General features: G+C 43.5%; 1 protein-coding gene across 5 annotated transcripts in view; it reads right to left on the bottom strand.

Annotated features, from left to right (window-relative positions):
• Positions 1–5,722: 5,722 nt before the first annotated feature.
• Positions 5,723–15,462, bottom strand: part of KLHL32 (kelch-like family member 32) — a 99,465-nt gene continuing 89,725 nt past the window's right edge. For all 5 annotated transcript variants that reach the window (XM_009889007.1, XM_009889012.1, XM_009889008.1 and 2 more), the window contains 4 exons: positions 12,440–12,498; positions 9,825–10,017; positions 7,685–7,779; positions 5,723–5,884 (listed from right to left, as the gene is read on the bottom strand). In XM_009889007.1, coding sequence (XP_009887309.1) covers positions 5,723–5,884; positions 7,685–7,779; positions 9,825–10,017; positions 12,440–12,498 — 509 coding nt within the window. The remainder of the gene's footprint in view (positions 5,885–7,684; positions 7,780–9,824; positions 10,018–12,439; positions 12,499–15,462) is intronic.

Here is a 15,462-nt window from a genome sequence, read left to right as displayed (position 1 = left end):
TCTGCCTTTTTCTTTTTGCAATATGTAGACTTTGAGAGCTGAATAGAAAGTATTTCAGTTTTATATTTTCCCTCTTCCAGAATTCCGGATACTGATCACCTCTAACCCATTATCATCCTTATGATATAAACCAGCTGTCCAGCGCATCACTAACAATAGCAGGGAGAAGGGAGTCTGCCTTATCTTTCCTTTAGTAACCTTAAAATGATAACTGAAAAAAAAAGACAGACACTTTCTGTTCAAAATTCACATGCAACTTCCATTAGTCCCACAAAGCTGTCCCTCTATTTTATAAGAATTTCCCATTTGTTATTGTTATTAAAGAGCAGGAACATGGTAATTTAAATTACTCCTTGCTTTCATTTTCAACGACAAAAAAAAAAATAGAGGGGGGGAAGGCACTTGTTTCAATAAAAGAGCTTCTGAAATAGAAGAATTTATGCCTTTTATGCCGGAATAGAACAGCAGACCTATGGAAAGAATAAGGTTCTGCATATCTGTTGTAATTGCGCAGAAGAGGAGCTGCCAATAGCATGCACTACTTTGAGAGCCGTTTAAGGAACTTTAATAACTGTCCACCTAAAGGCAATGTGTTTCCCTCAGGAAACAGAAAAACAGGCTTTATAGCCCTCTGTTTTTCCTTCTTTCAGTAGCTTTTGAAAATTATGTATGCATGGGTATTTTCAGTTTCATCATATTTTATAATTTTTAACTATTACTTAAGACTCAAATTCAGTGTAATCAGCCCATCTGTTAGCAATGGTTATAAAATTATGTTGAAGATTAAAAATCTGATGCAGTGTCAATATGTCCTGGCATAATTAAGCTTGTTTTATGATGAATGACTAGGATATGGCTTTTGCCTACTTGAGCAGCTTTAAAATGGTAAACCGCTTGTAGACTTAATGTACCAAATGCGAAGGTACGTATAGAGCAACAACAAAAAAAACCCCTTAAACTCAGATCCTGTATCCATAGATGTGCTGTCTCTGCAGGCCTCGGGAAATGCCAGCAGGGTGATGCCGCGTCACAACCAAATTCACTGCATTTTTCGGTCCATCAAACGCTATCTCGGATCTACTCTCCTCCCTGTAGGATGTCACCCAAACACGTATTAAAAATGCAAGTTTGCTAAATTCATCATTCATTTTAGAAAGGGCCGACATGACCTGTATGGGCGCTGGTGGAAAAAACTTTAGCACAGCATTCATTTAGGTGAATTGAGGGTATTGCTAAAAATACTTACGCTGTGCTTCAGTATTTGAAGCACCGCGGCAGAGCCTGATCTACCCACAGTAAGAGTTAACATTTTAAGCATTTTAATTCTCGCATTACTGTGAAATGGCTATATATAATCATCTCTATTGGAAAACCATTCTTTATGTGGACACTTTTTGTCCCTTTAAAAATGTGTCCTTGGGGAAAAAAAAAAAAAAAAGAAAAAAAAGCCTGTTTTGCAAAAATAAAACCGTATAAGCCCTTTATATAGTCTATGTGCTAAACTTCCCACAAAGTCTTCCTCCCCTACAAACTCTGCCTGCAGATGAAGTGTTTTAACCTTGCCCTCTTAATTTATTCTACATTCTAATTTTCAATAAACAGATGCCGCCTCTTTTCGCGCTTGTTTCCACATTGTTCCACATTCTGCCTGTGTTGTTTCTGCATGTGTGAATATTCAATTATCTATTTCTCCATGATTCTGCAACTGATGTACTAAATGCCTGTACAGGTTTGGGGGGAGGGTAACCGGGGAAGGCGAAAGTTAGAGGGGAAAAAAAGAGTTACAAAAGTTTGAATTATCCTGAGAGTCAGGTACTTTTTCCCTGAAAGCTGCTAAATTAAGAAGAAAATTGTAAGCCACAACTAGAAATGCAAGGATTACAAAACCACTAGTGGACGGAAGCAGAATTGCTGGACCGTGGCTCATAACATACAAGTATTTCTTCGGTCAGCACTTGGGTGTGAAATGCTCAATAGAGACCACAGGGGCAGAAGAGGCTGTTGGTGCTGCTGCTTCTGGACACTGCATTTATTTTTTTTTTTTTATAAAAAGCACAAAGCAGGGGATTGCCATTGTGGTTATTTATAGCTAAGAAGAACCGATAACACATCTTCGGACTCAAAGGTGAAGTATGCAATATAAAGGATGAAATACCAATCTTTATGGGAACGGCCCAAAAATGAGATTACAGGACAGGTGTAAAAGTGCAAATGCTCTTCAGTACAGCTCTCGAGACCTTGTGGCCCAAAAACCTAGTTGCAAATCTAAATAGCCTTAATCTGTGAAACTAAGGAATTCAGGGTGCGGAACCGCACTGGCTTCCAAACTGTACAGTTAGTAACTGCTGCTGCATTATTATTCGTTTGTAAGGATACCTCTCTCCCGAAGCACTGGTGAGCTCTTACCGGTTGCCGCCTGCGCCACGGCCGTGCACGCTCCCAGCTGGGAACCCCCGTGACTGGTGCCAGCAGCTGCTCTCGCGCTGTGCGGCTGTGACTCTGGTAACGAAACCATCGAGCACGGAAATAGTCTCATTAGGGGCAGCTTTGAGGCTCTGTGGAAAGAACGAACTGAACTGCACGTCAGAGGGACGTACCGGAACTGTTCGGCTGGGCAGGGACAAGGGTTGGGTTTAGAGGTTTGCGTTTGCCAAAAACGGGACAAAATGTAGACCGGCAGAGGTGGATCTGGAGCTTGCACACGGGAACCTGTGACTGGGACGGTTTCAGACACTAAAAGTGAAAGCGGCAGAGCTGATGCGTGGTTGTGCTGATGCAGAAGCTCCGGCTCAGCGGGCAGCCCGTGCGGGCAGGACTCCTGCGCCGCCACAGCCGGCAGGTGAAGGCAGCCATGCTCTCCCGGCCCCTGCTCCTCCTCAGCAGAGAGCCCTCGACCAGAGCAGGGCTACCGCTGGCACCAGCGCGCTCTCTGCCTGCTCTTGTGTTGCCACCGGTCTCTCTTCTTACCTGGCAAAAAATAACCATTCTGGTTTTGCTCCCCTGGCAAGGGCCATGTGACATTTTCTGGCTTCAAGTGCAGCAAAGCACCCCCATCTGTCCTGTAGGTCCTGCAACAAAGGCAGAAAGACCCAGATAGGAAAGCGCGGCACAAAAACTCGGGGGCTAAGAGGTTGCCGTGAAAGGCTTCTCTGTAATCAGTGGAGCCTGATGATTAAGAGCCAGAGCAGAATCCCGACACGAACAGGAGCATATGTGTCATCCTGAGGCTCTGTGGCTGTGGTACCCTCAACTAAGCTCATGCAATTGCACAGCTGTTTAAAACTGCTATTCACCAGTACAGGCAATTGGTGGCAACAACCGGAACAGTAAAAGCATCAAAAGGGCAGAACAAACATGATAAATAACTTTCTTGCCAGACGCTCCCACCTTTCAGCCCTTGAGCCAAGAGGCACAAACTGCTTTGCAGAAGGAAAACTTCCCCCCTCCCCTTCCGAAACCCGGCCCTCGGGCGCAGCTTGCTGCCGCCCCTTCAGAGCCGGCCAGATCCATCCTAATCCTGAATTTTGTCATTTATCAGCAAAATTCAAATTTCGAGTTCAGAAATGATTTCATAGCCACAGCCTAAAAGCCTCAAAACTAAGACGTGCAAAACATATTTGGCGCTGTTGTCTGGAAGTGCACCGCTGGGTTTTACAAAGGCTGAGAAATTAATTCTCCCACCACCCGCAAAATAGGAATTACACGTCAGGTCTGCACCCGGGGCGACAGCTGACGACTCACCTGGTGTGGTACCTCCGGGAGGAGGCTCAAAGCCCCAAGGATCTCTACACACACGTTTTGATTATTTAGCCACCCCGTTCTTAATAATGCGACACATAATGTTTGTGTCCCTGCAAGTCAGACACAAGTAGAACTTTGAATACTTGCCAGGCCTGGGCCCTGCACCCCACCTGGGGCAACACTCGGATTTTTGATTTTTTTTTAAAGTGTAAATGGTCTGGTAGGAGAGGTGGCCCTTGCACCCTGATTTCCAGGAGATAAAAGAAATTAAAACAAATGAAAAATCGTGATGGCTATACAGCTCCCGTGCAGTTAGAGGAAAGTACTGCGTGGATTTTGTGTGCAGGGAGAGACATCGTTAGCACTCGAGTCAGTGTGACAGGTACAGATGTTGCACAGAGCAGAGCTGCAGCTGCAGCGAGAGTGAGAAAGCTCAGAAGAAAAAAAAAAAAAGAAAAAAAGAAAAAAAAACCCACAAAACTTTCTAACCTGAAAATTAGCGGAAAAGGCCAGGTGATGTTCCGTGAGTGCGCTGCCCAGCTGGAGACGGTGATAAAGTTCACCTCCGTGAACCTCCCCGTATCACTAACCAGACCCTTAAAGGGGAAAAGATGCGTTGATTTGGAAACGCTGCTCACTGGACGAAGTCAAACCTGTTCCTGTCCAGCGAGCACGGGCGATTGCTGCCGCATATTCTGCACAGGGCATTTGCATGAGCGTCAGTAGGAATTTCATAGGTCTGCTCAGATAGCACGAGGGCAGGGAACAGATCAGTAGGTAAAGCAGAGAAGTGCGGAGTGCCCATAAATCATAAATAGAGAAAGATTTAATTACATGCTTGGTTAATATTTACAAACATTGAAGTTGTTGTTAGATATGTAAATAAAAGACAGAAATAAGAGACAGGGGCTGCAGTAGCCAAGCAAAGCCAAAATATACCAGGTTAGAGTATTTACTGTGAACTGGCATATGCCTGGAGTATGGAATGGAGACACACTAGATAAACTGAAAGAATAAATAAATAAATATTGACATTGTTCTACACCTGTTTAGCCTCTGGAGACCAGTGATTTGTGGGACCATATGTTGGACAAAATGAGACTGTTCGTTGATAATTGTAAATGTGGTGACCCCTTGCAAACTGGATATTAAAAATATTAAGTAAATGGCACATTTTAATTATGCAGTAAAGAGGCTGTTCTCCACCATTAAAAGACTGCAGCTGTCAGGAGGAATTGATCATATGACAGAAGGTAACATTTATTTCATAGTAGACCTTGGTAAATGACATCCCAAATGATCTTTAGATTCTCAGAAAAACACATTCAGTTCAGACTTGGGTTTAACCACGAGGCTTCGGTGCCTTTGTCTTTCAGCTGAGACAATTTTTAGCTGTTCCTCATATACTACAGGGCTTTTGGGGGGTTTTATTTATTTATTTATTTATTTATGTTTGTTTTAATCTGCTTTGCAGTATTTAAATTTCAAATGAAGCAGTATTAAATGAGAACCTGTAAACGATGGAGTTTGGAATTGGAAGTCAACACATTTGTTATTCTTTTTGCCAAAGGTATTGAGTAAGTTGCATAATTACCACAGTATTATATCATCTTTGTCAACATAAACACAGCTTTCTATCAGCTTTGCAAGTGCCATCGGTGAACAACTGAACGTGCAGACTCCAAAGAAGAGCAGCCCAGGAGGAGCTGAGAGCATTCGCAATGCCTTACAAAGCTGCATAAGGAAATGAAGTAGAGACAGGCAGCAAGTAGTCACCAGCAGAAACGCCAAACGCTCTCATGTATACGCTTCTACATCTGAGGCAGACGAGAGAAACTGTGGACAGGTTTTGTAGCTTCCTGCCTGCACAGGAGGTTGTGATCCGACTTTAAGACAAATGTGCGAAGGTAAAGCAGCGGCCCGTGTGGACTGATCTTTCCTCCCCTCTGCTTCTGATTTTATGAAGTGGACGTTCCTCGTCTCACATTGTGCCGATCCTGTGGTGAGGCACTTGCAGAGTCTGAAGGTTGGGGCACGTGAAATAAGGAGCTGGAAGAAAGCACGCTGCTATTCCGTTGGAAGCAAAGGGGAGCGTGGGCCCATAGAATACTTCTTCCTTCCCTTCCTTGCTAACATCCAGCACCTGCAGGCCAAAGCAGAAAAAACATTTCAGGGATCACAGAAGAAAGCTGAAACAAATTTGCTGGCACACACCGTATAGGGGTACTATTAATCCCAACAGAATGGAAGTTTCCGATCATTTTTAGACTGCATTTATGGATCTATTGCTGTCCTCATCGCCCCAATCTTAGCCCAACTCAGGCACTCAGTAGCAGACAGGGACATTGGCTCCTGCTTCCTGGCAGCAGAACGTGCGACCACGCAAATAAGGTACTTCGCACAGAAACGCTGCTGTTGCCACAGAGTGTGAATCACCTGTCAGCTTGGTGGTACATCGGGAGCAAGGGAGCTCCATCGAAGTTGGAAAGGCCAAATAAATTAATGACTTAAAGAAAACGAAGATATATGGAAAAAGTGGAACTTTTTTTTTCTTCCAAAGGAGAGGGCAACCTCAAATTTGCTGATCTGAAGATTAAAGGGGTAGTTTTCCTGGGTAAAGCCAGGCACGCTGCCAACAACTGAGAAGGGACAGCACGCACAGCTCTGCCAAAGCGCTCGTCTTACTTCTTTTCCCTTGAACGCAGGGACTGTCACAGGGACGCTTGCCAGTTCACGACCAGTTTGGGGATGTGGACAAATGTCCATTTAAGAAAGCAAGATCCCAGTGTCATTTTCACTTGTCACTAAGCGGTACTTAAACCCAGGTGCAACACGGCAAAGTACCTGCTGATTATAAATAAGCATATTGGTGGAGTACAGCCACCACCTTGATATTGTGCTCTTCCTCCATCTGAAGTGCTACATCAGCTAGTGAAGCCAGTTGGAACAAACTCTTCCAATCACAATTATTAGGTATGGTATCCAACAATTTAGTAAAACAAAATTATACTATGACCAGAACATGGTTTTAACTTCTTATGTTGCACGATCTATTCTTTACAAACTCATGCTAATAAGTATTCATTATAAGGTCAGCAGCTCAACATCCAATATATTCCCTTCTTATGCTAAGTCTAACTTATAGGCGTATGGGACAGCTTGGAGGTTAAATCCTAAAATCCTTAGTTGGAAGCGAATGAAAATGTTGTTTATCGGCAAAAGTGCAGAAACTGAGATGTAAACAAGGGTTTCTGTCTGTCACTGCCCAGCTGGTCACAAAGCGGTGGCTGTGATGCAGATTTGCTTCACTCAGAGATGCAGTAAGATAAGAATTCCTAGTTTCTGTATGGGAGTATGTGAAAGCCATGGATCTGCCAGCAAGCTGCTCTTAGACAAGATGAGAGAGCAGAAGAGTTTGTTGGACAACCTATTGCCTACAGCAGGGATCAAAAAACTTCCATTCGAGCTTTGAAGCAGTAAGCGCTAGGGCAGGTTGCAGGCTGACTGAACTTTGTCAAAGAACAACTCGTTAACTCTGGCTGCTCTTCAGAAAGACAACTTGGAGAGAAAAAAAAAAATAACAAGACTGGCTGAAAAATTGTTAGCCTGTGCCCCATCATCCATTTCTACAACCCTTTTACTTTTAAACTTGATTGTATAACCTGAGAATATATACTCCCTATTTTACTCAAACCTTGCCAAAGGAGAGATTCCTCAACGCTGTTTTATTAGAGTATCTGAGAATAATTGGATCTAATGGCTCATCTGGAAATATTTTTAATATTCACAGTATTCTCTGTGTTTATGCAGGTTCAGTGGCTGCATAAGAAACATCCTTAATCTCTCCACTTCACATGCATTCTCCTTTTTGAATAACCTCTGTGCGAAATGTATCCTTGCAAAATTATTGGAAAAGACTTTAAAAGAAACCTAAATCACTCACCTGGATACATGCCAAAGGCTCATTTGTCCAAATCGAATAGCCGCCAACTAAATATATTCTACCATTGTGGACGGCGACTCCAGACTCATTTTGACCTAAAGCAAAAAAAGGAAATAGAAACCACTTTCAGTCTTTAATTAACCCTTTTAACACCAAACGTTGGAGTTCTGTCATACGATGCAAATGCACTCGGCAGTAACTTGACTGTTTCAGAATTCACAACATGCAACAGTGGAGTTGAAGTGTGAGGGCTGTTCTTTGCTCTCCATGGGAGCCCCATACGGCGCTGTCCGGAGAGATAACCCCCAGACAAGCAACAAACTGAGGCTGTGCAGGGGACCATCTGCTGTCTCCTCAATGGCACAGGTTTTTGTACGGGTGTACTTCATAGGTGACAGGCAAGCTCCCCGCCTGCCTCTCAGCTACTACCACACACGCACATCCAGATCGACACGTAGGCCAAGACCGCCAAACGCCCCTCACGTTCTGCCCACACCTGTTAACCCCCCCGTTCCTCCAGGTACAAGTATGGCGAACGTTGCAGAAGCTGCTGTGCAAGCTCATTCCCATAGCAACAGTCTCCTGAACAAGTTTGGAAGTCTTGAAGGATAAATACAGCCTTAAAAAAAAAAATAATAATCTTCACTACGCAGTGCAACAGGCACATTTACCGCCAGTTGCAGAGACGTCACAAAGAAAGGCTTAGATGGTTTCTCAAGGTGCAGGTTGTGGAAACAATGCACCAGGTCATATCTGAGGAGAGGCTACTGTCTCACAGCATTTACTGCTATGGGGTCAGCTCCAGAACAAGGGCACCTGCAGTGCCGGTGCTTTTGCAGTTGCAAATCAGATGGTGTCCTTCTCAAAGAATGTCAATTCCTCCAGATAATAAAGTAAAGTAATTAAATGGAGAGAAAAAGGGATACGAAAAACTAGTTCTGTTTGATCATATGTAACTCCTTCTTTTTAATCTATGCCTGTCTCCCCAATGTCCATGAAGTACTCTGATGACCTGCCTCAGAAAGGAAGCAACCCTTCTCCAGATCCCAGAGGTTAAGAACCTTAATGCAGTATCTCAAAAAACAAAGCTGTCACAAAAGCAGCTTTTAAGCCTACCAGGAGGAAAATGACATAAGGTGACCGTCTTATTTGTCAGACATTCGCTTCTCTGACGTGGTGTTTCTAGCTATCCTGAGCTTCTAGTTAAGCTCCTACATCCTTTGTGTCCTTTTCAGTGGTAGATCTTAGAAATCAACGCAATGCCAAATGGAAGAGGATGAAAAGTGAGGTAGGCTTAGTTCTAGGACTCCTGTAGCAGTCTGCGCTGAAACGTTTTGGCAGCCAGTACTGTTACTAATTGACCTCCACGTCTGCTGCACAAGAGAATGCCCCCAACATTAATGCTGTCCTGGAAATGCATCCTCTTCTGCAAAGTTGCTGGTGGTGCTACTCTGAGGATGCGTCACATGCGTGTCTGTCCCAGGGATTCGAGGAGGTAGTGCACCTGGGAATTGTGTCAAGTGGCAGTGAAATTTGGCGGACTGGGTGGCAGGGACAGTGAGCTGCAGTGCTTTGCAGGTTGCTACTGTAACAGTTCCTCCTAATGATGATCAAGAGGAACTTTACAGATCCATCGCAAACCAAGATACTTAAGTAATCCTCAACTTGACAGAATTCCAACAGAGACACCTCCTTTCAGATAATTTATTAAGAAGATATTGCTTAGAAATAAGTGATGGTTAATGGAGTTCAATGCTCTGTAGTGCCAGCAGGAAACGCTACAAAGCGGTATCATGGTAGAGTTGTTGAACACTCAAACAGGGAGCTAAATCTATCAATGCAGGCAGTTTTTGGAGAATCAAAAATAAGTACTGGCAATATTATGACAAAGAATTTTTGATTGATTAATTAAATTACATTTATGTGCACCTTCTTAACAATTTATCCTACAATGTACTAAGACAAATGTTTTGTAGAACACTGAATGCCGGAACAGTAATCAAAAGTGTCTTGTTGGCCTAAACCAAAGGCAATTGAGGCAAAGTCATGGAATTCCAAATACTAAAGGTGTCTAAAGGGAAAATAATTGATGTTTTATTCTAATAGTAGGGTGTTTGCTCTTTTGTTGTACAATACTCGCCTGTCAACATGTTGAAGCTGCAACGCGTCCATTGGTCAGCATCGATGCTGTAGGAGTCTATGTGCCGAACCAGGATCCGATCGTTGTTGTAGTCCAGATCATTCCCACCTAACACGTAAAGTTTCCTTTGGACGGCAGCCATGGAATGATACACTCTCCTCTGCAACATCGGGCTACGGCTTAACCACTTATTCTAGAAAGGAAAAGAGAACTTGTCTCAGCACCGCTCAAAGATGTACCTTATTAGTAGTACAATAATAGTAGCATGTTAGTGGTGTTCTCCTTACCCTTGGCCAGAAATCACAAGTGTAAATACTTGTGTTGTTCATACATGCATGTTGGTTATAACACTGACTACACATAGTGGACTTTCAACACGTGATTTACAGTTCTCGCATTTAAATTCATTAGTTTAATAGTATTTCTCACTCTGTATTTTTTCTGTTTAGATCATCAGGTTTCAAAGCTTTTTTGCTTCTTTAGAATTCAGTGGCAAATCCTCCTTAAGCAAGACTATTAGATGTCACCTTTGTATACAGAGCTAAAATTATCTGTTCTAACTAGCTCTGTTATGAGAGAAGAGAGATGATTCTACCTTCCGTTATTCAGGAGCTTATTTGATCTATCCCTGGGGAACGAAGCAACAGGGGAAAATAATTTCTTAAAAGATCTTCTCAAATGATTCATGTATTTGGTTTAACGCTAACCCTTTATTTGTGGGCACTTACAAAGTAACATCCTTTTGCATACTTTTCTTCCTGGTGAACAATATTCAAGAATTTTACCTGTTCAGGGGAGGGGCAAGAGAACACAGAGGAAGAGGGATTAAAGCACAGTATTTTAAACCTAAGAAAACAATTGCTCCTGCTACGCTTACCTAATCAAACAACCTGGCAAGGGATGAGATTAATTTATTTAAGTGGAGGAAGTTAAAATCCGTGAGGAAATTCTTTGCGTTACGTGTGCTACCGCTCGCGGTAACTCAAGAGCCTCTCCTCCTCCTGCCTTTTAACCTCCACAATATATAGCTATACATTTCAACGGGTAATAGTTGAATATTAGGCATTAATGTTTGCATTAGTAGTCCAGTCTCTTAACACCAGACTATAGACACCATCTGCTCCGCAAAGCCTGCCCGCATCCCCTGATTATATCTTTAGCTTCCTCCACTGCAGTGCCTGCCAGGTGAGCCGCAAAGCGCTGCAAAGGCAAAGAAACAGAGGGGCCTGGTGGGGTCATTTCTAATAAGCCGGCGTGTGAATACTAATCAGTGGTGGGGAAGCAGAGGTCACCCCAGCCGGCTTGTTGGCAGGTAGCTGTGTGCTCTGTGGCAGATGGCAGGCATTATCGACTCGCCACAAAGGCCTCGCGCAGAAGCAAGCGCTGGTGCTGAATGATAGAGTTATTGAGATTCCGTGCGAGATGCAAGCAGATGTGATGGTTTCCAGTACCCACCGTAAACAATATGCCAGCAGAATTTTTAAAAAGAGCCTGTGTGTACAAACACGAAGCGGACCTCATTTGAAGAACGCGAGCGCACACTGCCTCTGTAACTCCTTGCACGCCAGGCCGGGTTTCTCGCCGTCAGCGCAGCACGCTGAAGCAGCCCTGCCGCTGGTATTTTGGGGTGCAACTTTCACCTCAGCAAGTAAAGAATCACAGCGAAAGATACACCGTAGAAACACGGGATCTAAATAAGAGCGTCCCCCTCATAAGCAAAATAAGGTTGCTGCCTGTAATTACTACTTGGATTTCGGACAGAATCAGCATTTGTACAATCGGTGCAAAAAACTGCACCTCAAAAAGAAAGAGGTGGGTGTGACATTGGTTGTTTTCTGCTTCAGGACCCGTAGGCGCTGTGCTTTAAAAAGTCAGTGGGAACCACACAGAAGTATCTCCTGGCACAATTTGGTTCCAAATACAGCAATCAAAGCCCCTATCCTACAATCAGAAAAGTCAATACTCTTCCACGTAGGTGTAAATCAGGCTATGCAACTCTGATTGCAAGCTTAGGACTTTTAATTCCTAATACAAGTAAGAGGGCATAACCATGCCCTAACCCTCTGAAACGGTTACTGAGCCATGCTAACCTAATCAAAACACATACATAATGTATGAAATAATCCCTAAAAGATATTTTAGGTGCTTGGGTAATGAAATGATAGGCACCCTTGCAGTCAGGAGAATAAGTCACGGACAGGTAGTATAGTTTTGAAAGTATATGGAAAACAAAAAGCCCATATATGCAATTCAAAGCAGAAATGCCAATGACAAGGAGCAGTTTTGTGACACTGACTTTGAGTATACGTTGCCCAGGGCTGCCGAATTACAAAAAAAAGAACAAGCAAAACAAATACTGATAAATATAGGGGATTTAAAGCACATTTCTGTGTTTAATCTAAGACGTTTCTAACACTTAAAGGCTTAAAAAACATAATGAGAAGTCAGGGTCTCCATTACTCTGTTAAACTCTCACATCAGCACAAAGTGAATTTAAAACACCACTAATTCCAATGGTCAGCATTTTTAGCCTTACAAAATCATCGTATGTATTTGCTAAGAGATCTGTTTGAAGCAAAACATATGAGAAAAACACATACAACGCAGATACCCACCTGCTTAGGATCATAGACCATGAGCCTGTTTTGATACTGTGCAGTATTTGTTACTCCTCCTATGAAAGAATTTATACAGGTTACAATTTTTCATATAAGCAAAACCAGGACTGAGATCAGGTACAGCAAAATAACCAATTCTAGTGTTCATTTGCTGACATAACTACATTGCGTATCACCACTTCTGCTTACATTCCACTGCGCTTTTTAATCTGGTTACAAGGTACTAAGTAGCACGTTTGTCAAACATCTAGAAACGAAATAGCAACAACAAACACTCCCACACACTTCTACCTTCCTTTGTAAAGCTAATTCTATGGGCTAAAAATGAGATAAAAATTGATCTGGGTATAAATGGCTGTGCATTCAGCCGTCCTCAAGACGGGAGGATAAAGCCATCCTTGTTCCAAGGAGCGGGCAGTGTGTGACAGGGTTTAGAGGAGCAGGAGGTGGGTTTGCATCGGAGAGAAGGAAGAGATTGGAGAGGAGCTCTGCCTAACCAGGAGCGTGACGTGGGACACCGCTGCCAGCTGGAAAGCACATTGCAATCTGGTGCAACTGCACTCACCTATATATTTGAAGGAAATTCTGTATTTAGTCTGTACTACAGAGAGAACATCTCCTAGTTTAGTTGTAGACTGATGCTGGGAGCTTACTCCATAGTGACTAGGAACAATGCTACCATTTAGCATACGTACCTTTCAATAATGTTCGGAAAGCAAGGTATAAAGCACTTCAAACAAGCCCGGAATAGAGTCTGACCCAAGCAGATGCCACAAACCAACTATTTACCTCAACACAGGAAAATCTAATGCCTCATCCTCCCATTCTCTATTGGCTTTAAAGAGCAAATCTCACTAAGTAAACCGGTAGAAAAATTCTTCAGTCTCAAGTCTGTAATTTTACCTTCATAAACATGTTCTCAAGTGTGGTTAAGCCTCCTGGGGACATGGTGTCACTGCAGCACTGCCGCAGGGCCCAGTCCCCCCTCCTCTGTCATCACCCTGGGGTCCGTGGGAAGACAGGATCAAAAACAACACCTGCAAGCTGCACTTCAGCTTTCATCCTACCAGAAGGTCTGGACATAACTAGGGCATGCCGGCGGCCACACACCAGTGAAACTCACATTGACAGACAAAACTTTTTAATTACAGTTTTAAAGAGCATGTGCCAAGACGGACAAAGACGGATAAGATCCGGGGAGATCTTATTGCGGCCTTCCAGTATCTGAAGGGGGCCTACAGGAGAGCTGGGGAAGGACTTTTTACAAGGGCATGTAGTGACAGGACGAGGGGGAAGGGATATAAACTGGAAGAGGGCAGGTTTAGATTAAACATTAGGAAGAAGTTTTTCACTTTAAGGGTGGTAAGACACTGGAACAGGTTGCCCAGAGAGGTTGTTGAGGCCTCATCCCTGGAGGTGTTCAAGGCCAGGCTGGACGTGGCCGTGGGCAACCTGGTCTAGTGGGAGGTGTCCCTGCCCATGGCAGGGGGGGTGGAAGTCGCTGGTCTTCAAGGGCCTTTCCCACCTAAACCATTCTATGATTCTATGAAAATCCACAGCAATGAGAAGAAGGAATTTCATCTGTCTCGTATTCGTTGAAGCTGTAGGTGAACCAGCTCTGGCAGCGAGGTTGGACAAGATGATCTCCAGAGGTCCCTTCCAACCCCTACCATTCTATGATTCTTTTTTTGTGAGGACATCCCCTGTTTCAGACACAGCGGCAGCACAGCTGCTTTCCTTCCTGCTGGCTGAGCTATGGCCACATCCTACTAAGGCCGCTGGGTTTTTTTTCTATCCCCGACCAGCATTAACATGGCTCCATGATGGACAATCTTCATTTTGTCAGCCTCCAGATGCATCTAGCGCAGCATTTTAGTTCAAAGCCATACCGAAGCAACTCCTCCACCTCTCACAAGTCATTTTAGGCTATAGGGTGGGACTGGTGTGCATTCAAGTTAAACCAGAAGCTCAGCTCCAGATGTGCACCAGCTGTGCTCCAGTTCTTAATGAGGCATAAGGGTGTGAAATAATAACTGGTCCAGAAGACCAGAATAAATGTAGTCCAAAGCAAAAGATGCGAAAACTATACATGGAGCAGCTATAGAGAACTCAGCCCTAAAGTTAGCACTAAAGTTTTATCTGCTGATCTGCTGCTACTGGGCTGAGCTACTTGCTAATATAGATGACCCTCTGATCACTCCAAATAACTTGAGTGAGGCCAAGAATCTGATCAATGGATAGCCCAAACTACGGACAAATCTATTCGAGAATCTTGTCTTCAACTGCAGCAGCAGGGAGGAATAACACTGTTATTTGGGCGCATCTCCGCAAGCACCAGCCTATACTGGGGCCCTACACATGGACAGTAGCACGAGTTCCCAGCTCAGAGACGCTTACAGGCTACGAGACAGCCGAGATGAGATGTAGTCTTTCCAAACTGTTTCCATCACATTATGCCACGCACTGCCCATCACAGCACCTGTGAAGCACACACGCAAGAACGCGCATTGGAAAGCAATGACTGTTCCCATATCTAATCTCGCAATCTGTTATTTGTCTCTACACTGTTGTGCAACCGTCACAGTGTTAGTGGCCGTCAGCCACACGCACAAAGCAATCTTTTCTAATATCTGTTTTGTAATTTGATTTTCTTTTACATAGTTATTTTCACTCCTAGCGTAATGTTTAAAAATGAGATGTCAGATTAGTATTTTGAAAAATAAAAATCATAGTTATTTGGATGATTACATCCAGAATGTTAAACTACAGGAGATGCATTGGAAACATAATGCTGGATCTTGTATTTCCCTTCAGAAAGGACACCTTAATTTGGGGGGAAAGATCTGCAGGAAGAAGAGAAAGAAGGGGGTTGCTTCCTTGTAAAATAATGAAATAATCAAATAAGCAAAATTATTTGCCTCTCTTCACAAAGAGCCCCTCGTATCAAGTACACAGCTTACATTTTTTCCCCTGCAATATTGCTCATCTGTGGTGTTTTATCATTACATTCTCTTCACATA

This window comes from Charadrius vociferus, unplaced genomic scaffold, assembly GCF_000708025.1.
Source record: "Charadrius vociferus isolate BGI_N301 unplaced genomic scaffold, ASM70802v2 scaffold166, whole genome shotgun sequence".
Lineage (NCBI taxonomy): Eukaryota > Metazoa > Chordata > Aves > Charadriiformes > Charadriidae > Charadrius > Charadrius vociferus.
The sequence above is the reverse complement of the archived record's forward strand: the minus strand, read 5'-3'. Positions and strand labels throughout refer to the sequence as shown.